General features: G+C 46.3%; 1 protein-coding gene across 2 annotated transcripts; it reads right to left on the bottom strand.

Annotated features, from left to right (window-relative positions):
* Positions 1-5,960: 5,960 nt before the first annotated feature.
* Positions 5,961-19,799, bottom strand: LOC4813685 (uncharacterized). Of its 2 annotated transcripts, none has more exons than XM_001353484.4 (3): positions 17,916-19,799; positions 7,117-7,368; positions 5,961-6,876 (listed from the first exon to the last, which is right to left on the bottom strand). In XM_001353484.4, the coding sequence occupies exons 1-3, from the start codon at positions 19,576-19,578 to the stop codon at positions 6,758-6,760; spliced, it is 2,034 nt and encodes a 677-aa protein (XP_001353520.3). In that variant the 5' UTR covers positions 19,579-19,799; the 3' UTR covers positions 5,961-6,757. The 2 variants fall into 2 exon arrangements, with proteins under 2 accessions (XP_001353520.3, XP_033239078.1); XM_033383187.1 differs by having other exon boundaries at positions 7,117-7,305.
* Between the last annotated feature and the right edge of the window lie 735 nt (positions 19,800-20,534).

Below are 20,534 nucleotides of genomic sequence, written 5' to 3'. Positions count from 1 at the left end.
CATACATGCTTCCTGTCCGTCCCTCCGTCCCTCTGTCCCACCGTCTCCCGTCCTCGGACACTGCCAACTCCTGACTGCTTCTGAGGCTGCTAAGGCTGCTGTTGCTGCTGTGGCTGCTGCCTCCTGGTGGTGCATATTTCATGCGTAAACTTTGGCTGAGGGATCCACAACTATTCGTCATTTGTGCCGGGGCTATGTCAGTGTTGTGTTTGAAAGAAATTCGTTTAAATTGTCAATTGTCTGGGGTCTGACTGTTGCCTCCGCCTGCTGCTCCTGCTGTAACTGGTTTCCACTGGCCACTCCTAATGAGGCACATCAACAATATAAAGGAGGTACAAAAAAAGAGAAGCGGGCCCGGACCTAGACCCAGAACGAGACCCAGACCTAAGCCCGAACCCGAGCCCGAACCCTTTTAGCATTCAGGCTGTGATGGTTGGTGGCCCCCACAGTGGCTCTCGGCCTGGATCGCTCAATGCGTTTGCATTTAGCCGGCAAACCACATTAAACTCAAGTCATCTTAGCCACATACTCGTACGATACTCGTACATACGGCATGTTTAGTGCCCTGCTATTGGTACCGATTCCCATAGCTATACCCACTCCCATCACCATCAGCATTTCCATTCTGATTTGGTTTGAGATTCGGATGCGGATCGGATCCTGCTTACTGGGTGTTGCAATGTCATTCCCTGCATTTTATGCACTCACCACAGAGGGAGGGAGAGCCCGGGCCATAAATAAACTTGTATCTTCAAGATAGAAATAGTCGTAAAAATCAGCAAATAACCCCGAACCCCCAGCTAAACCTCGTGAGAGCTTTTAGCTGTGCCCAGCTCGAACCGAAACCGAACTGAACTCGAACAGAACAGAACAGAACAGAACAGAACAGTACTGAACAGAACAGAACGAATCATCAAGGTGGAGGAGACCCAGGGAGGCCAAGTCGGGCCCAGCCATTTGGAGCAACTCGGAAACATGTGTAAGTTGCAATATTAAATTTTATATTTAGCGCACGACTTTGTGTTCTTTATTCTCCCCCTTTCTACTTCGATTTTGCATACAATGCGCAGGGCAGATGCAGATCCCTAGAAGATGATTTGAAGATGCCGAGATCGTGATTGAAGCCCCTAAGTAGGAAGCAAACATTCGCAGTCATTAAAAGGTCTATGTACTTTATGGCACTGTAAAAAAGATCGCTGGGCAGCCAAACGAAGTTCTAAGCCAGTTAATTGAATGGTTTCCTTTCCCCAAAGATCCTTAATCCAATTGGGTCCATTGCACAGTTATACTGCACAGCTTCACTGACCGTATGATGTCTTTTCCTCATAAGCACTTGCAATCAATTTCTCACCCATACAGAGAGGCATTCAATTAAAAAAAATTTACGCATTTCTCTCCCCATTGTTTGATTTAAATGCATTATTCATAAAAATGTTATTATCACTCGTAACAAGCCTCCTTGCTACCTTGCTACCCAGCCAGAAATCTCTGACTGGCCTTTCTTTACACATAAATCATAATTATCATGCACAATTTACCTCTCACTCTGTAACCCTCGCTCCTTGGGCATTGCCATATGAATTCGAGATGAAGAAACATCTCAATGAACTTGTAATGGACAGCAATCTTCCATCTATCGCTGTTGGAACACGTTGACCCAATTTATTTCAATTCAATTCAAACAATCCTGAAGCATTTAAAGACCAGGCAGCTAGCCAGCTAGCCAGCCAGCCATAAAAAGGCAACCAAAATGGGATTTGTGAGAAAGCCCACAGAAAGAAGCAAAATGTGAGACGGTAGTCGGTTGAAAGAAGATCATAAAAAATAATTAAGAAGTTGGTACTTGACGCGATCTTGCTCTTCCAAGCGATGCTCTTTCTATGGGATCCCCTCATATGGATGGATATCCAATGAGAATTAATATCATGAATGTCTGTTCTTATTGTTCTGGGTATGAATTTTGGGTACTTTGGGGATAGTGTATCCCAAATTCGTATTGACCCAACGTTCCTTGCCATCTTCGTATTTCCATTACTTGGACCATGGTTATTTAATCAATGGGGGCTCAGTTGCGTGCTCTCTACAGAAAAGGGAAGATACTCAAACGTGCGCTCAACCTCAGCGTCCAGAAACATCTTGACTCGACTCTGGTACATTGATCTTGATCTTGGGCCCATTACAAAATAGTGAAGAAAACCCGTTAAGATGCAAAGATAGCGAAAGAAATCAATGACCCAAAACTTTTTTTTCTTCTTTTCTGTTACTTTCTGTTTGTTTTTTTTTTTTCGGGCGGTCTGCCCACATTCTGTTGTTGATTACGTCAAATGGGATTCTTTCATTTCGTTTACGCGCAGAGTCAACTCCTATATTGGGGCTACAATCTGGGCGGCTTTCGATCGCAAACTATGTAATGCATTAGCATTTCTCTGGCAGGAGGAGGAGGAGAAGCTGCAAGGGAGCAGACCAAGAGCTGCGACAAAATGTCAATGGGAAAATCTTTTTGCCAAGCCTGGACTGGCGTCTCCACTAGACGACATACAAATAGCAGATGCCAATGCCGTAGCCAAAGCCAAAGCCGAAGCGGCAGCCACAGCCAGAGTCGATGCCAAAGGGGCCCATGTGGCCATGCAATTTAGTCAAAGGCCCTAACGGCATTTGAGCCAAATGCGTTTACGTTTACGCATCCGCTATAAACTCGTATGCCGGGTTGCCGTTTGCATTTGCCGGTTCTCTAAGCAGAGAGCCCGATACCTGGAACACTGGAGAGCTGGAGAACTGGAGAACTGGAGAGGTGTTGGTTAGCTTGCCTCCAAGCGATCTGCGCCGAGCCAGCCGAACGCAGAACAGAACCAGTTGGCAGAGATACATATACTTATGCTATAAGCAGGAGCTTGCGACAAAACTGTGACTTTGACTTGGGCTGCGACTGCGGCTGGGGATGGGGCTGGGTCTGGGTCTGAAGCCCGACTTCCTTCAGAACGGACGAGAGAGGACAGGCGAAACGTGGTTAGAGCGATGTCTCTCCGCTCTGGGTACTGTTAATTGGATCTATACTGAGACTGCCGTCGAGTCGAGGCGAGTCGCGTCGCGTCGCGTCCGTCCCTCCCCCTTTCGGAGCTCGGAGTTGGAGTTTGGCAGTGCGTGGCGCACTTAAATAAGGTTAACTGTACTCGGAAGGCATCTCGTCTCTGGGCCTGTACACAAATTTAATTTCAACTTACGTCAACACCGCTCCAGGGCCGAGAGCAAAGCCGTGCGGTCAATGCACGCAGTACCAGTTCCTCTCTTCAAGCTTATCATCCAGCGATCGTTCAGGCACAGCTCAGGTCTCCTCCGCCAGAGCAAAAAAAAAACCCCATCAAATCAGCAACGTGATGCTGCCCTTAGGGCCCTTGGCCAACGTCTTCTGCTCCTTGCTCTGCACTCTCTATAAAGCGGTCATAACATTTGCACCACAATAATAGCTGTAATAGTACCCGCAGCCCAGCCCCCATAGTCAGCGACTCGTCTCATCTCGCCTCGCCTCGCCTCGTCCCTCCCCCTCCCCCTCCCGCTTCCCCTCCCATGGCACATTCATTCAAGGATAATGTTACGGTTAATGGTGCGGCCAGGCAAGTAATTTAATTTACTCGTACCCATACCCGTTTCCGTGCCCCCGTGCCCATAGCGTTATTGGTAACATGCCCCAACAAACGAACAACGCGAATTATTATGACCAAAAAAAAAAAGAAAATGTACAGCAAAGCCGGGCTAGACCATGCCAGACCCAGACACAGACATAGACACAGACACAGACAGATCCCAGATACAGATGCAGATAGAGATCCCTCATACCTCAGGCATTGGCGATCGTCAGTCGGCCAACGCTAGAGATGGTAAAGTGAGAGTCGAAGAGTGCAGTTGGCCACTTGGCTGGAACTACTGCTTGCACTATCACTGTAATTTCCACTCAGATTTGATCAGAGAAGATTTTATTTGGAGGATCCCAGGAATAGTTATGTTCCCATTTCCGGTACTTCCCTGTCTTTGGTCAAAGCTCATCTCTAACGAATTTCAGCAGCTGCCCATTCAGCTCCCTCGCCATCCTTTTGCTCCAGGCCGGATTTGATGCTTGGCCATCGTGCTTCCCTGGCTAATACCCATTATGCCATAAAGCGTTACCAAAACGCCATTAGCACGTCAGAAGGCACGCCTCTGGGCGGGCGGTGGAAAGGGGAAGGACTGGGAAGTAAAGGGAAATAAACGAATGAAGGTAGCGAGCATCGACAATCGACTGATCAAATAAATCGCAACGATAGACACATTGATAACGATGGATAATGATAATGGTAGTGGTAGTGGTAGTGGCTAAGATGATGATGATGGGAATAGAGGAATGGGTAAAGGAATGGTGAGGCCTGTGATGAAATTGTTGGATTCGATTTTGGCTAATTGCAGAAGTCCATCTGAAATGCCTACTTAGGGCTAATTGGTCCCCTCGGAAGCGCCGCCAAGATATGTACAAACATTTCACGCTGTGCCTGTCATGGATGTTGTAATTGATGCTGCCGCCTCCAGGGTCCTGCTACATTGTGAGCCATGTCAGGAGATGTCAACCCGCCAGCGATGGCGATGGCAACGGCGACGACGACGAAGACGACGAAGACGACGGCCACGACCACGACCAAGACCACGACTATGACTATGACTATGACGACGAGGACGGCAAATCTAACAACTTTGATTGACTTGTGATTTGAAGGCGCGCCTAATTGAAGCGAGGCGGCTGCAAAAGAGAGAAGCAGATTCTGGGACTGGACCCTGCCACTGGACTCCAGCTTGTGGCATCACTGAAAAAAAACCATATGTATGTGGAATCATCCCCGTAGGCACTGGAGAGCTTGAGGCACAGTTTAGGAATAACTCGTTAATTTTCACTCAGAATGTGACGAAACATAGAGTTGAATATTGTTCTGCAAAATTCGTTCGTACATATGTACATATTATGTTTGTAGTCTCAACTTCATATACCTTTTCTCCAAGTGCATTCAGCTAGGACAGCTCCTTGTGTTGACTGTTCTGGTAAAATGTTCGTGAGAAATGTCATTAATACGAACGATGTGACTGCCTGGAGATGTGGATGTGAACGTTGCCATCCTTTCCTATTCCAGTCTCGCACCCCCTGCTATCCCCTCGCCTTCTTCTTCACCGCATTGTTGCACTTAATTAATGTGAGGATGAAGAGACTCCTTCCTCCATGTCCACCATCCACCATCCGCCTCCCAGTGTTTTGCTGTACACGCCCTCGGCATGCATTTGTGGTACTCCCTGGACGTAGATCTGGGTCTGGATCTGGACATGGTCTGGACATAGACCTAGACCATTTGCCATATATGGGGTCAAGTCATCAGAGGCGTCGTCGTGTCTTGCAATGGGAATTGCTCTATACTCGCACAGTACTTAGAAGCAGGCGATAATGGTCGAACGTTTATCTACGATAACATTTCGAAACAACGACGATGGGCAGCCGCCCATTGCCTTGCACCCAATCTCAATCGGAGAGGCGTTAACAAATTATTTGAAACATGCAGCGCCGCGTTGGCATCCAATAATCCCCCTTTCACCCTCTCTGCCACTGGTCCATCTGGTCCATCTGTTCCACTGTTCCAGGAGGCGTTAATAGGCATTGCAATGCCAATAATTTGCAATTATACTTAATTGTAATTGTAATCGTTATTGTTGATGATGCTGATGTTCCTGTGTGGTAATTGAGAGTGCGGCAAGATGTTCTTCTTTTTTGTATTTTTTTTTTCTTTTCTTTTATTGAGATTGGTTTGTTCATCGTGTGTATTCAGTGTGTGCGTATGCGAGAGTGCGTGTGTGTGTGGTGTGTGGTGTGTGGTATATGTATCTGTGTATGCCTGTGCTCGGGGCCATTGCTATATGTATGTACAACATTTTCGTGTTTGCTTAACCGATCGTTTTACTTGGCTAGACAAATGTTTATTAAGCTTATTACTTACTGTAGTATGGATATGGACAGAGGCATATATGTAATTTCTATAAAAACGAATATTGAATGCAAAGGATTCATCTTATTTAGCACGAAATTTCAAGATATTTTTTCTCCCATTTAATTTTCTTTATTGACATTCGTTCACATTTGATTTTAAACACAAAAAATATTTACCTCTGCGATCTTGAGCTTATTAATATTTTAATATCAGAGCAGCTTAAGCGCTGGACAATAAAACAAAAAAAAAAAAAATTCGACCTTCTGCTTTTCAAATCATCTAATGAAAGGATATAATTCTTAAGACTTAATTCATTTACCATATTTCGATGGACCTCTCGTGCAATCATATCGCAACTAAAACTATTGTGTAAAATATAACCAGTGTAGATGGTTCATATCTCTTAACTAGGACTACACATTGCAGTTCTATTGCCTCGGCTTCCACTTGTCCCTCTCTCTGAACCCGCTAGAATATATCAAAATTCCTGGGTACAAGATGAGCTTGAATCTTAGATCACTATTTAATTATACATACAAAGTCGTGTGTAGTTAATCCTTCGTATCGCATAACTTTTCTTACTTTCGAAGAGCTTAGCAGTTATGACAAAAAAATGTTACACTATTCGAAATGATACATTAATATCATTTCGCTTATTGCTGCTCCTTGGGAGCCGTAACTTAATATTACGGGAAAAAAAATACTCAGTTCCAGTGTTCTCGATACTTTTCGATACTCTCTCGAATACTCCGATTCCTTCGATACTAGTAAAGGATACCGGGATGGACGGCTCCGCTGCGTTGGAAGTAAACATTCGGATTGGTGCTCAACGTCGGCTCCAGCGTCGTGTACAGATTCGTTTCGTCGGGTCGTATGAACATGCCTATATCAGATAAATTGATATTCAAAATTGTAGATATTGTTGGTTCTTATGGGGAATGGGGAGTCTTATGAAGTATAGGACTGATAGCTGATAGATATCCTTAGAATGCGAAAAGGCTCAAAAGGATCTTGCGCAATATTAGAAATGATAGATTTTTAGGGAGAGACATATAGACATATATGTATGTAAGTATTATTTCCTGATATCAGATATTGTAATACATATGTGTGAATAAATTACCTGGCGCATAGCGCAACGTTTTGGCCAATTGCGCCGCTTGTGTCATGGAGGTTAGGGAGTTGCCCAACTGTTTGAGGGTCAACGGCGTGAGCGTGGGCGGTGCAGCTTGCTGTGGTGGCGGTGGTTGCGGTGGCAGTGGTGGTGGTGGTGCGGGTGGATAATAACAGAACGGGTGCGGGCTCAAATGTGCTGGAAAATAGTGATACATACGTGTATAGCTCGGCGGTGCGGCGGTGACCAAAGCAACCCGATCTGGTGGGGTGTGGTGTCGTTTGGTGATCAGAGGTGGTGGTTTTTGTGGTTGGTGGTGTGTGGGTGCATGTGTGATTGAAAGTCCCCAGAGTCCAGAGTACAGTGACCAGTGGCCAGTGACCAGAGACCAGAGCCCAGAGCCGTGTGTAAAGTTTACCAAACCAATAACGAAACCAGTTGTGACCCACACGCACAGAGATAGAGCCACAGAGATATTGATTTTATGTATAGGACAAATATATGTACATACAGTAATTATTGGTTTGCGGCAGACAATTTTTGACAATAAATGTAAATTCAATTAAATTTCAAAAAGGTACGAATACCGGAAGAGACAAGCCAACCCGAAAAAAGCAGTTCCAAATGATTGATGAATATAATAATAATGAAAAAAATATTACAAAAACAACAACCATGAATAGATTATGTAATGACATATGCAATGGTGTGGTGTGGTGTGGTGTGTGTGTGTGTGTGTGTGTGTGTCGTGAGCGTGTCGAGAATATATTTCAATCATTATATTGACAAGGTTTCGGAGATGGAGAATGATAGGAAGATGGTATCGAAAGAGTTTTACGATAGGGAGAAGTCGGAGGTTTTATGTTGTTGACGTTGCAATGATGATGAAATGTTTTTTGTTATTGTTTTTGGGTTCGTTGTAGACGTAGATTTTCGTGTTGGTTGCGGTTGATTTTGTGATGATACGAGTATATATGGATATGGATGAGATGACAAGTAAAAAAATAAATAAACAAATAAATATAATATATGTATATAGGTATATTTTTGTTAATTTTAAGATCTTAAATCCTATATGCGTATAAAAACGAATGTACATATATGTATATGTACATGTGTATAATGGTAGATAAATCAGTGAAGATGTCACAACTTTTGCCTGGGCCAGTCATAATTGGCCTGACCCACAGCTCGGAAACAGATGTCCCCAATTCATGGAAATTACACTGCCATATTTCACACTTTTGCCGGCCAATTTATGGCGATCTTAATGATGCCAAACAATCCCATCTCCCATCTGCCATCTCCCATCTGCCATGTGGGATATCTCCCATGTCCGTGGGTTACCTTTGGCCCCAGCGCACAACACCCTCAAGCCATAGAGAAAGTTTCGCTCCGAACTGTATTTAACTCGGGCTATGGCTATACTCATTGAGTGCGTTCCCATTTATGGGTATTTGGTAAAAACGAAAAACCCGAGCGATGTTCATTGGGATCTTAATGGGTTTGTGTTGGATTTGCAAAAGCTTTTTTAGTTCGTTTCGATATATTGGGTTGTGTGATGTGACCTTCATTATCCCATTATCTTTATGGGGTTAATAAATGTTTGCTATTTCGAAACAGATCGGAGTATAGATGGGAATACTTTTGAGAAGTGATTGAACTATTTAGGAATGGATCTAGAGCTGCAGATGATTCAAGTGAAAAATATTTAATGAGTACAACATTTTTTTTACTAAGCATTTTATGAACCTTTTGAAACTGAAGATATTTTTTGTGGGTCATATCTTGGAGCTTTTTAAATTGCATGATCTATGGTATATGTATGTATGTATTTCTATAGACAACTCGAAATCTATTTTGCCTTAAGATAAACCCAGGCCAGGCCAGGCCTAATTGCTGTGCTATTTATAAATCATGTACTCAACCAACTTTTTAAAGTTCTATGGCCATCGCGGGCCACAATCATGAACTGGGCTTATCATTAGCCGAGCTCTTTATTCATATGTATTCATATTCATGTAAGCCTGCAAAGCTTGCAGCTGGCAAAGTCTAACAAATGTAAGCCAATCATCCAACTGCTCTCTGACCGGTAGCTGGGCTGTGGCTGCCTGTAAATTATGATTATTATCATTATATTATTATTACTATTACATACTCGTATGTGTATTATTTTACTTTTCAGCAGCTCTGTGAGCTAACTGAATCTTAGCTGAAACTGTGTTAATGGCCAACAGAAAGAGAGGGGGAATGAGCCAAAAACAAGGCTGGAAAAGCGGTTGAAAAGAGGAACAATCCAGGTCTAAGGCTGCTGCTGCTGCTGCTGCTGAACTCTTGACAGTGTTAAATGCAACAGTTACACACATGCTAGCCCCCGTCCGTGGCACGACCCCTCTACTACCACTACCCTCGTTTCGTGTGGCACTTTCCTAGTCGCGGCCGCGGCCGCGGTCTTGGTCTTGGTCTCGCTTTGCGGTCTTGCTTTTCTAATTAACTTAGAACAAATACTGCAATTAAGCTCGCTTGTTTTTGCTCGCCTGCCTCGGCGGCTGCTGCCTCGAATGTGGAATTATGTGTCAGAAAATGAAAATGCATGTGTCGGCATCTGCATCTGTATCTACATCTGCATCTGTGGTCTGTATGTGTATGCTGTATCTGTGTGCACGCTTTGGCGTTTTGCGCAAAAAAGAAACTAGTTTCCAGACAGCAGCCGCCAGCGCCGTCAGCTGAAGCGGCAAATTTGGCTTAATTCCATTTAGCTGGGGGAAAAGTTTCTTTCTTTTTCCCTCACAGTCTTGGCCCCGTAGCTTCTGATTTTAGCAGTCTGTCGGCTCATTCGTTGATTTGGCCATTATGGATTATGCTCGCCTGCATTAAGTACCCCTCATATTCGCTTCATGCCACCACTGCCCCCGGATATTCCACTGTCGGCCAACGAAATGAAACGAAACGAAAAACGTTAATTAAGTGCAAATATGTATGACCAGGCCCGGACCCAGGCCTGGACCCAGGCCTAGGCTCTACTGCGGTACAGCCGGCATCCGTGTGTGTGTGTGCGTGTTCCGCTCTTTGTATCTGTCTCTGTGGTAGTGTCAGTATGTCAGTGTGTGCGCGAATGTGTGGGCGGACATGGATCGGGAAAAACCATAGATTCTTAGGGATGACAGAAGACGTGACTGTGAATTTAAATTTTAATATCCCACGGGAAATGGGGGGATAGAAGAGGAAATGCTGGGAAAACGATTATGACGAATATTTCGAATAAAATTGAGCGTGATGCATATTAGAAATCGGTTAATTGGGTTTGAAGTATTTTCCCTTTTAGAATTTAACCTGCAGAAAGTCAAAAAATCATTATTCAAGGAACAATTTCTTATAAATATTTCATTCTTGCATGCTGTATAAATTCTATGTATAATTTATTCCTATTTAAAGTGAGACAATTTATTCCCTCATTATTTGCTCCCTTCGGATTCCTCACTTTTTCCGTTTTTACTTTTCCCCACTTGCATTTAATTATTTCCCCTTTCTTGCTTTCTTTCGTTCTTTCTTTCGTTCGTTCTGCGACTGGAAATGTTCATTAAAATTGCCCATCTCTAAGTAAAAGCCAGCGCCTGAGACGCCGACTCCCTGAGCCACGTTTTGCATTTTGCAGTTTGCAGTTTGTCGGCTTACCCCTGCTACACCTCTCCCTTTCCCTTTCCCTCCCCCTCGCAGCGACCAGGCTAAGGCCCAGTATCTTCTATCTCCTGGCTGGCAACAAGCTAAAGTTAAACCAACTGCCGCACGTTGACTGATTGCTACGTGCAGATTGTCATTGTTCGCCTTTGTTGCTGCTGCTGCTGCTGCTGCTCTTGCTCTTGCTGTTGTTTCAATTGTTGCTGTTGTTCTTACCACAGCAAAGTATCTTTTTGTAGCTGTTGCTTGTTGCTACATACTTTGCAGACTTGAGTAATTTCTTTGGCGAGCGTCGAGTCGCTTTTTTTCCTTATTGGCTCCGTCCTAGACTCTTTCTTTCTCTCTTTCTCTGCCCCCAACGAGTAGTTGCAGCAGCAGCAGCAGCAGCTCCGAGACTGCTGCTCTTGTCTGGGGTCTTTGAGAGTGAGTTGCCAGATGTTGTGATATCACGAAGCAGCATTATAACTAATTGGCCACGTTCGTTCTATGCCATCTCCCTCTCCCTCTTACTCCCTACCTTTTCCTCCCCCTGGCTCAGAGTTCATTGTCATGCGCGCGGCAGCGGCCGAGCGGTTTTCCCTCCCATCTGGAGGCGGAAGAAAAGCATTTTTCACATGGCCACAACCGTTGGCAATTTGCATATTTCGGCTAAGGGCGTATGACCTTCAAATTGCTACAATTCAATTTACATTCAAAGCGGCTAAGAGTGCTTCACTGTGAGATGTGCTAAGATATCCTATACGTACATAGGTCTGGAAATGATTTTTGCTATGCCGTCTTGCATCTTCAATAGAATAGAATAGAATATAATATAATAGAATATATTAGAATAGAGGATAGCATAAATCTTCGATCTGGCTTTATTGTTCAGTTTCGGATTTTACTATCTCCACTGATTTACGGCAGTTTCTTGGCACTTAACACTTAAGACCTTTAAATCAATCACTCGCTTAGAACCGAACCGAATCGGACCCTTCTCCAGTTCCCCCCACCCCACTTCTACTTTGCATCCCTGGCACTTCAATGAGCCACTCAGGAAGATACCGTAAGAGCAGCACCCAGGGAAGAGCTACACTCTTGGCCAATTTGGCGTAATAATTTTAACGTACGAGTATGTGCAGTTGGCGCACGGCTCACTCCCCACATCCCACACCCCACACACCACTCTCCCTCTACAGTCGCCTGTCCCGACCTGGACGGACTGGTCTGACTTGCTTCGAGCTGGGAAGTTAGCGGAGAGCTGGGTGGTTGGCTTTTCCGCTTTCGGTTTCATTGCCGCAATTCGGAACTGGTTATCGATTACGTTGCTCTATGCTGGATGCTGGATGCTGGATGCTAGATGCTGGCTGCTGGCACTTCTAGGCAAAACTTAAATATCATCGCTTCTGCGTCCAGTATCCAGTATCCAGTATCCAACTGTCGGGTCTGGCTCCGACTGCCTGACTGCGGCTCTTATTGCAAACCGCTATAATTTTGTGGTAATATACAGTGACGCTCGTTTCAAGCACGTGCTGGCAGCGTTTACCCAACTCATATATTAGGCACCATACACAGACGCGGACACAGAGACTGGAGTTGGATACGATACGATACGATACTCAACGACACGTACTTCACAGATTTGTACATTACGCCATCTTCATCATCATTATCATCATCATCATCATCATCATCAGCATCATCATCAGCATCGCATCGTCATCACAATCGTTGTCAAGTTTTCTGTTCTGTTCTGCTCTGCTCTGCTCTGTTCCTTTGTTTTTCTTGGTTTTTCAATTTCAAGTTCGTTGCCTCAGTCTTTGGTCTTGGCTTGAAGTGGTCTTAGAACAATTGAGGCTAATCGAATCTTTTTTTGTGTCATATTTTCGACAGCTGATGCTGGTCGAATCGTTTCAATAGCCTACAATAGCCCGAAGCCACTCCATGGATGGCTGTTGGTCTTTGAACAAAGAAAACGTTAGCAGAAATCTTCCGATTGAAATTATTATTGGTTTTTTGTTTTTTTTTTCGGTTTTAAATTGAAAATTGGAACTGGTAATTGACAGCTTATCGATTCCATTCCAATTTCTTGTAAAGTTAGTTGAGAATTTGAGTTTGAAAAGCTTAGGAGTTCTTCTTAATAGCCTTCCTCCTACCCTAGCACTTTCTCGAATCAAAACATAATAACTATTTGATCCTTAACTTTTAGTATTCATATTAGTCTTGAATGTTTTAGAGCTTGCTGGCAGGAAACCTAATACTTTCCATATATGTATGTATGTACTCTTAAAAATAGAAAAGATCTTTGCAGAAAAAAACCAATACAAATCGTGGCAATCATTTATTCATTTCTCATATTCCTAATGGGCTCTCCTTGGGCCGATCATCGGTTGGCCAACGCCAACTGGTTAATGACAATGAGGCAACCTTTGTGTAAGATCCATCAATAACCCAATCAAACCTCCACCTCAAGCTTAGCCTCAGTGTTAGATCCTCAAGTTTGCGTTTGGCAAAAAGAAAAAAAAGCACAAAATGTGGAAAAAATAAGAAAAACAATCTCTGGACCGGGCACAGTTAAATGAATTGTGGCCTCCCTGGGGCGGCTTTTTATTGACAAATCCCCATCGATCGATAAACATGCAAGACAAATACTCATAGATAAAAACTTCCGGACGGCACGGCACGGCACGGGACGGGACGGGACGGCTCTCGAGTACGGCTTTAACCTTCCAAGGTCTGATCGGGTCCGCTCTGCTCTGCTCGATTCCATGGGTACAAGTATGAATGATTGATTTTATGGATGTGGCTGCCTGGCATAAAGTCACTCAATAAAATTACAAAAAAATGCGTCGTCGCCAGAGAACAAAGACCGCAAGGCAGATGCACAGATTGATGGGCCCGGCCCGTCTTACTGACCAACTGGCCAAATTGAGGCTTTCCCACAAGCCGAAGACGAGACACCCTAGCGGTGGCATCTCTCCACAAAAAGGGTCAATGAGTTGCGGCTCTCCTCAGCAGCGGATCTCTTTGGCCAACTTCAGGGCAGTGTATAATGATAACATCATGATCATGCAGCAACGGAAGTATCTACATAGTGCAGAGGCATGTTCGTATCTATTTTTGTGACTAGGCCTGTCATCGCGCAGCTCGTTGTCGACAGCTGCCGTTGCCCGTTGTCCGCACTCCGCAGTCCGTTGTCCGTTGTCCGTTGCCACTGCCGGAGCTGTTACAACAATGCGACTTCAATTAAAGCCAGTCCCGCAACCTTGAACTCTCGTATCATTTCGAGCGGTTTGCGCGCGTTCAATCAACGGGCGGCTCATATCGGGCCACATCGCGACAAGGCCCCACGACATCCTTTTAGGCAGAGCCAGAGCCGAGCAAAGCAAACCAGACCTGTGCGGCCTCGAGCGTAGGGCCTCTAGAGACTCGAGCTGGAGCTGGAGCTGGAGCTGGAGCTGTCAATCTGCGTTCATCGTCTCCTCGTCTTCGACTGGGAAGCCGAGGCCGCGGCTGCGGTGGCAATCATCGCGAATGCTGCTGGCTGCTGGCCTCTGACTCTGACTGCTCCCCTGCCCAGTCGCTCTTTAGACCAGTGTGTCTTGGCCAGGCCAGGCCAGGCCCTGGCCCATTCCTTGGCGTCAACGCCGTTAGCTGTCGTTTAGTTTATTGTTGCAAATTGCTCAGTGAATTATGTGCCGAACTGCTTACGACCACACACACACACTCACAGATTATAGACACCCTCAGAGAGGAAAAGACACAGATACAGAGGCAGATACATACATACATGCACACATCTAAATATCAAGGCTTAGCAGGAAATTCGATATCAAAAATTTATTAGAAATATTTTTCAAGACTTTGCGGTTTCGGCTTACGCGTATCCAGTCTCATTCTTTGAGCTTATAAATGTACAACAAGCTATGTTCTGTATCTGTGACGAGTATATTATGGTTTGCGAAAAGAAGAAGAGAATTTCATTCAGTGTAAAATAAGTCAGTCAGAGAACTTGGGGCTCTTTTAATTAACCAACAGTGTCATATCCACACCATACTCCTAGTGAGTATCCCTCGACCAAACGATTAAAAGGGATCAAGAAATCCTATAATAGATTTGGCCATCAATTCCACTACCAAATCAAGTTCGTTGCCCAAGTCATTTGCTCTTCAATCAGCAAAAAAAAAGAGGAAAAACTTTTGATTTTGCTCTTGCCTCATTGCCTTATGTAAATTTCTGCCGCAGCCAGCCCACATGCAGCTCCACTTTTTTTTTTCTTTCTTTGCCCTTAATCAAGCCGGAACCCTTGCCGTCTCTCGTCCGTGCCTTTGGCTCACTTCACTCAACTGGGATGGGGACTGGGATGGGGACTGGGACTGGGACTGGCACTCGCACTCCGCTCGACTGAAGTCGAAGAGTCAACCCACACACATGTTTGGGGATCGGATCGGATCCGATCGGATCGGGTTTGGCTATGGGCTGGTGCTAGTGCTGGGACCTGGGGTCTGGGGGTCTGGAGTACGAGTACGATAATAGCAGCGATTGCTGGCAGCTCAGCTCTTGGCTGATGTTTGCTCCGTTTGCTTGTTAAGCTCTGTGCCAACTTTGATTTTCTGTACTTTGTGTGTCTCCAGACATTTGTCTTTTGGTCTTAAGGTTTCTGCCTGTGGCTGTTGTTTCTTTCGCTGTTGCTGTTGCTGTTTTTGTTGCTGTTGTTGTTGCTGTTTCTTTGGCTGTTACCCCCCTCTCAAATGCACTTTCAATTGCAGACAGTTTGACGTACGAGTATACACATACATACATACATACATACATATGTACAAATGTTTGTATGTACGCGGGTATGCAGCGAGTGCCAGGGCACTATATCTCTCATTTATCTATAAGTGTATACGTACCTACCTATATTTTGTCTGTCTTTGGCTGTCGTCTGTCGTTGCTGGCTTTCTTTATGCGCCGATAGCTGAGACGAAAACGAAGACTGAGCCGCCCCGCTCCGAATTGGTAGAGGAATCTGAGGCCCAGAGTCAGACTGAGCTGTGGCTGTGGCTGAGTCTGAGGCTGCCCACAGGCACTTTGGGCTGACGACGAATCGTTTCGGCTGTGGGCCGTGGCTCCAGCTTCAGCTCCAACTGCAGCTCGAGCTTCAGCTGCATTTGGGCCCAGCTCTGGCTCTGGCTCTGGCCCTGTTTCTGTTTGCTTTCATGCGTGGCTCACATACAAAGACTCGGAGTCGTCGTCGTCGTCAAGTAGCTGCCATGTAAAACGCTTCCTACTTGGGCCCAGAGGCGCATTGTTATAATTTGGTAAATTATTGCAGCTTTTATACCCTAACCTAGGCAAAGGGCTTTAACTGGGATTAAAGCCACGAGAACTTGTTCTAGAACAAGGGAAATCTCTAAAAGGGAAAATAGTTTTATTAAAGCCTTTTTGGGCTACCTTGTGAAATGTTTGTGAAATGGATCAATAATTAATTTTTCACTGGAGCAATTCTGCTGTGTTTTCCACTTGAGTGGCCTGAAGTTTTCCTGGCCCCATTTCCATTGAAAATGTTTTTGCTGACTGTAATCATACATTTTTGATGTATTTGCTTTAATTAAATTACGTAAAGTGTTACATGGCTAAAGCAGGCACGGCACCCATTGATGTGCTACCCTACATTCCTCCTCAGCTCAAGCCTCTCTTTTCTTTCCACTTGCCACACACATGCGGCGCACACACAACTTTTCCTTTCATTAGAAAGCTGAAGTTTTGAAAGCCTTTTAGGGCTTTTTATTATTGTTTAGAAAAGAGACAAAAACTAATAATCATAATCATACTCATAATCGTAATAAATACAAATCCCGCAAAATATTGACACTGGCGAATCTGTAGATCGTAAATAGCCAAAAATTGCAGAGACATTTGTATTGTGCTTCTTTTCATTGGGGTTGCTCTTTGACAATCTGCCAAGCGTTTGTTTTTGGGGCCGGGTCGCGACCGTTTCCATGACACTTAACACCGCTTAATGGGCAGATGTGAAATCTGGAATCGTAAATTTCATTCCTGATGATGGCTTTATTTGCATCATCAGAAATGGCTTAAGCCACGGCACGGCACAGTGGCAGCAAAAGAAATTTAATCAAAAGACTCTGGCCACGAACTTCGCCCGTTCGTTCTCACAACGAAAACGAAAGCAGCAGCCAGACAGACAGACAGACAGAGTCAGAGATAGAGATAGAGATACAGATGGAGCCAAACGAGCATAGAGATACTTAGAGATAGAGACAGATGGATAGACAGACAGACAGACAGACAGATCTCTGCATGTGAGCTCTTTCTGCACTTGGCTTACACGACGCTGCGGCGCGGCGTCGGGAAAATTAATATGCCAAACAATTACACGGCCTGGCAAAACAATTTTAAGCCCAGTTAATGCCGCCGCCGCTGCACAGTGGTTGGGCGTTAGAAAAATCCACCGTTAAGAATTTTCAGCTAGAAAAACAGAGAAAGAAAGCGCACAAATTTGCATACAAAATAGCAAAAGCAGCGGAGAAGAAGGCAGACTATGATGCCGAATAATTTATAACAAAGAAAATGATTAAAAATTGTCATTCAAAATAAACATACTATGAAACAGTACTATTAGAAGACCTACATATATGCCATGACCTTTTCCTTTTTCATATTTTGTACTTCCCATTGTGTATTCCCTTTCCAATGCCGGTGAACCACTGTGCGCCGTGGCTACCGTCTGGTGGAGCTCTTGCTGAGCTGACTTTGAAAGTTAAGACTTTTGCTTTTCTTTCTTCTTGAATGTGTGTTTTTTTATTTTTTTGTTTTTGCTTTTAGAAAGAGCGAACGTATGGATAAACATAAAAGTTCAAGAGGTTGCCAGTCCCACCCCTAGGAGCGCGTGCACATGAGGCAAGAGGCAAGAAAAGAAAGTTATTACAAAACTAACAGGAACTGACTGACAGCTGCCACAAGGGGCAAAGGCAATCATCGGGGTGGGGGATTGGGGATGGGGCGATTGAATCCGATCTAGGTGGGGTCCAAGTGCTCGTACATTTTGACAGACTTATTGACTGGTGACCTTTTGCAGAAATTGTGACACATCCAAAGACTATGAATATGGATCTACGGTTCTATGGATATGGAGACGGACTTACCTCCACCATTGTTGGCACTGGAACAGTGCTTGGAGCTCAGGCCCTGGCCCGTATTGGAGGCGGAGTTGGGAATCCCACAGCCGCTCATCACCCCGTACTTGATAGGCTTGAAGTGGAAGAAGGAGGGCGAGTAGCCGGACCCAGCGCGACTTAGAGAGCTGAACTGCTCCTCCCGATCCTCGACGTAGAGCCCCTCCTTGCCCATGGCGGCCAGCTGCCTGCCCTTGGGCATGAACATCACCAGGAAGACGGTGGCCGAGGTGGCCACCAGTCCGAAGGCGATGCACGCGTCCTTGTGCCGCTCCGCCACGGCCAGGCCGCACAGCATCCAGCCCAGCCAGATGGGAATGGCGCCGCCAATGGCCAGGCCAATGTAGGTGGCCTCGCGGTAGTTGTCACGTATTCCGCGCGACTTGATGGCCAGCACGGCGATGAACACGATGAGGAACACGATGTAGATCAGCGAGAAGAGCAGCTCCGAGAACTGTGTCTTACACAGCGGGATCAGGACCGTACTGACCGCCGCAATCCTCGTGTAGATCTCCGGCGTTCCGTCCAGCGTGGTGTATGACGTGGGGTAGAACAGCGCCGAGTAATTCGTCTGCGAGGCCACCGTTGTGGAGAGGAATCCGCTGCCCATCACTGGCACACTGGTGGTGTACACCTCGGGCGGCTGGGTAAGCAGCCACTGACCCCCGATGGCCACCTGGATGAGAAGTGCGAAGAGCAGCAGCAGGCCCTGGTATGGTGCCGGCAGGTATACTCCCCCGTTCAGGCTGATCAGGAAGACGCACTTCACCAGGAGGGCGGCGAAGACAAGGGCGTAGGCAACACCCACCCCAAAGCGGATCGCCCCGCAGCTGAGGAGCGTAGGCTGGGCGGTAATGATGGCGCCCAGGCTGGCGCAGGCGAACAGTCCAAGCAGCAGCATCTGGCCCAGGAAGAGGTGACGTCGCGAGGGCGAGGTTCGCCAGGCCTTGAACAGCACGAATATTTCGAAGGCGGCCATCATGAGCATGGTGAGAGTGGCCAGCACCAGCACCGGCACCACCCACGGCTCCTTCCGGAGTCCGGCGAAGGGCAGGTGCGTGGACACGATGCTTGGAGGGGTACCGTGGCCGTGGCCATGGCCGTGGCTGTGTCCGTGGCCGCTACTGTTCCCCTGGCTGTCTCGGGGTGTGCTGGCGGATCGGGCTCTGGCTCCCAGACTCCTCGTGGGCGTGGACGTGGTGGAGCTGCTGCTGCTGGTGGTGCTGCTGGCCGTCAGAGTGGGCACCACGAAGAATTCCGTGGACATTTCCAGGCGGGCGGCATTCGAGACGTTGCTGCCCGGAAAGTTGAGATCCAATTGCTTTGCTGATCTTTGTGAGTGTGGAGGAATGGCTGTCGATGTGGGTGTGGATGTGGTGCTAGTGCTAGTTGTGCTTGGACTTGTGGTGGTACTCTTGGAGGTGGAGGTGGAGGTGGAGGTGGAGTTGCGGCTGCTCGGCTTGAGCACCTGGTAAGCATTGCGATCGCTTTCCTGGCTGGTCACGAGACGCACTCTCCGCCAGATGTTGTTCCCGTTGACACTGAGGCTGCGAGACGCCGGCGTGGTGCCGATCAACTGCAGAACCAGCAGGACCAGCAGGAGCAGCAGCTGCAGGCGGCGTCTGCTGGCCATTGAATCGTCTGCCCGTAAGCCGTAAGCCGTAACCCGCAACACGTAATCCGTAGCCCGCTTCAGATGCGGCACATCTCACTCGCGATCGCGATCGTTTCGTTTCGTTGGATTCGTTGGATTCGCTGGATTCTACTTTTCCGCGCTGCTTCTTTCGCTTCTTTCGCTCCTCGCGCTCACACGTCCGCTCGGCTCGGAGTTTCGAAGATTTTTGAAAAACCAGCTCGCTCTGCAAGTCGGACTTTGGGGCAGCTTTGTCTTGTCGTTTGAGACAAGTTTGAAGCGAACCACGCAGCCCCAAACGCGATGTTCGAGTTGCAGTTCGAACAGGTAGAGAGGGAGCAGGTAAACGAGAGTCTTAGAACGAGCGTTTTGGCCATAGCGGTACCCATAATGTGTCTTGAGTTTTTCTGTGATTGAACCCAACTTATCACTGAAGTTGCCTCCAGTTAAAGCTGATAAGTAAGGGTCTTTATTGGGAATCTACCAATAGTATATCCACAAGCAAGTACCACTAAACAGTGCGAGCGATTGCTCGCAGATTGGAGAACACTTTCATCATTCGGATCGGATCGCATCCAATGGCTCGTGGCTGGTTCTTCTCAATTTCGCTCTGGCAGGAAAGTGCTATTAGCCATCCATTATTGCGGTCTGACTTTGTGGCACCCCCAGCATCAGCATCAGTCCCCCCCCCCCCCCCCTTCCCCCCCTGTCAGAGCTAGAGCCATAGCCATAGCCATAGCCACTCTCTCGAAAATGGCTCAACAAAAGAGAAAAACAGCAAAGTCCACACACAAAAGGCGATTGTAAATCAAAAGCCCGCTAATGATATATCGATATACAAAGTGTTGAGGTGGGAAAGGCAATACCAATGGCAAAGGCAATGGCAATAGGAACTGGGGAACGGCAACGGGAGCACTCTCGTTCTATAAGTATTATTGTGTATGGCGCGCGCTTTC

This window comes from Drosophila pseudoobscura, chromosome X (genome assembly GCF_009870125.1).
Source record: "Drosophila pseudoobscura strain MV-25-SWS-2005 chromosome X, UCI_Dpse_MV25, whole genome shotgun sequence".
Lineage (NCBI taxonomy): Eukaryota > Metazoa > Arthropoda > Insecta > Diptera > Drosophilidae > Drosophila > Drosophila pseudoobscura.
The sequence above is the reverse complement of the archived record's forward strand: the minus strand, read 5'-3'. Positions and strand labels throughout refer to the sequence as shown.

Bases quoted from the DNA above. Each gene is read 5' to 3' on its own strand.
- LOC4813685 (XM_001353484.4), bottom strand. From the start codon at position 19,578: ATGGCCAGCAGACGCCGCCTGCAGCTGCTGCTCCTGCTGGTCCTGCTG. The intron at 7,369-17,915 runs GTAAGTCCGTCT...ACACCCCACCAG, and splicing joins CAGTGCCAACAATGGTGGAG to ATCGGGTTGCTTTGGTCACC. The intron at 6,877-7,116 runs GTAATTTATTCA...TATCTGATATAG, and splicing joins AACGTTGCGCTATGCGCCAG to GCATGTTCATACGACCCGAC.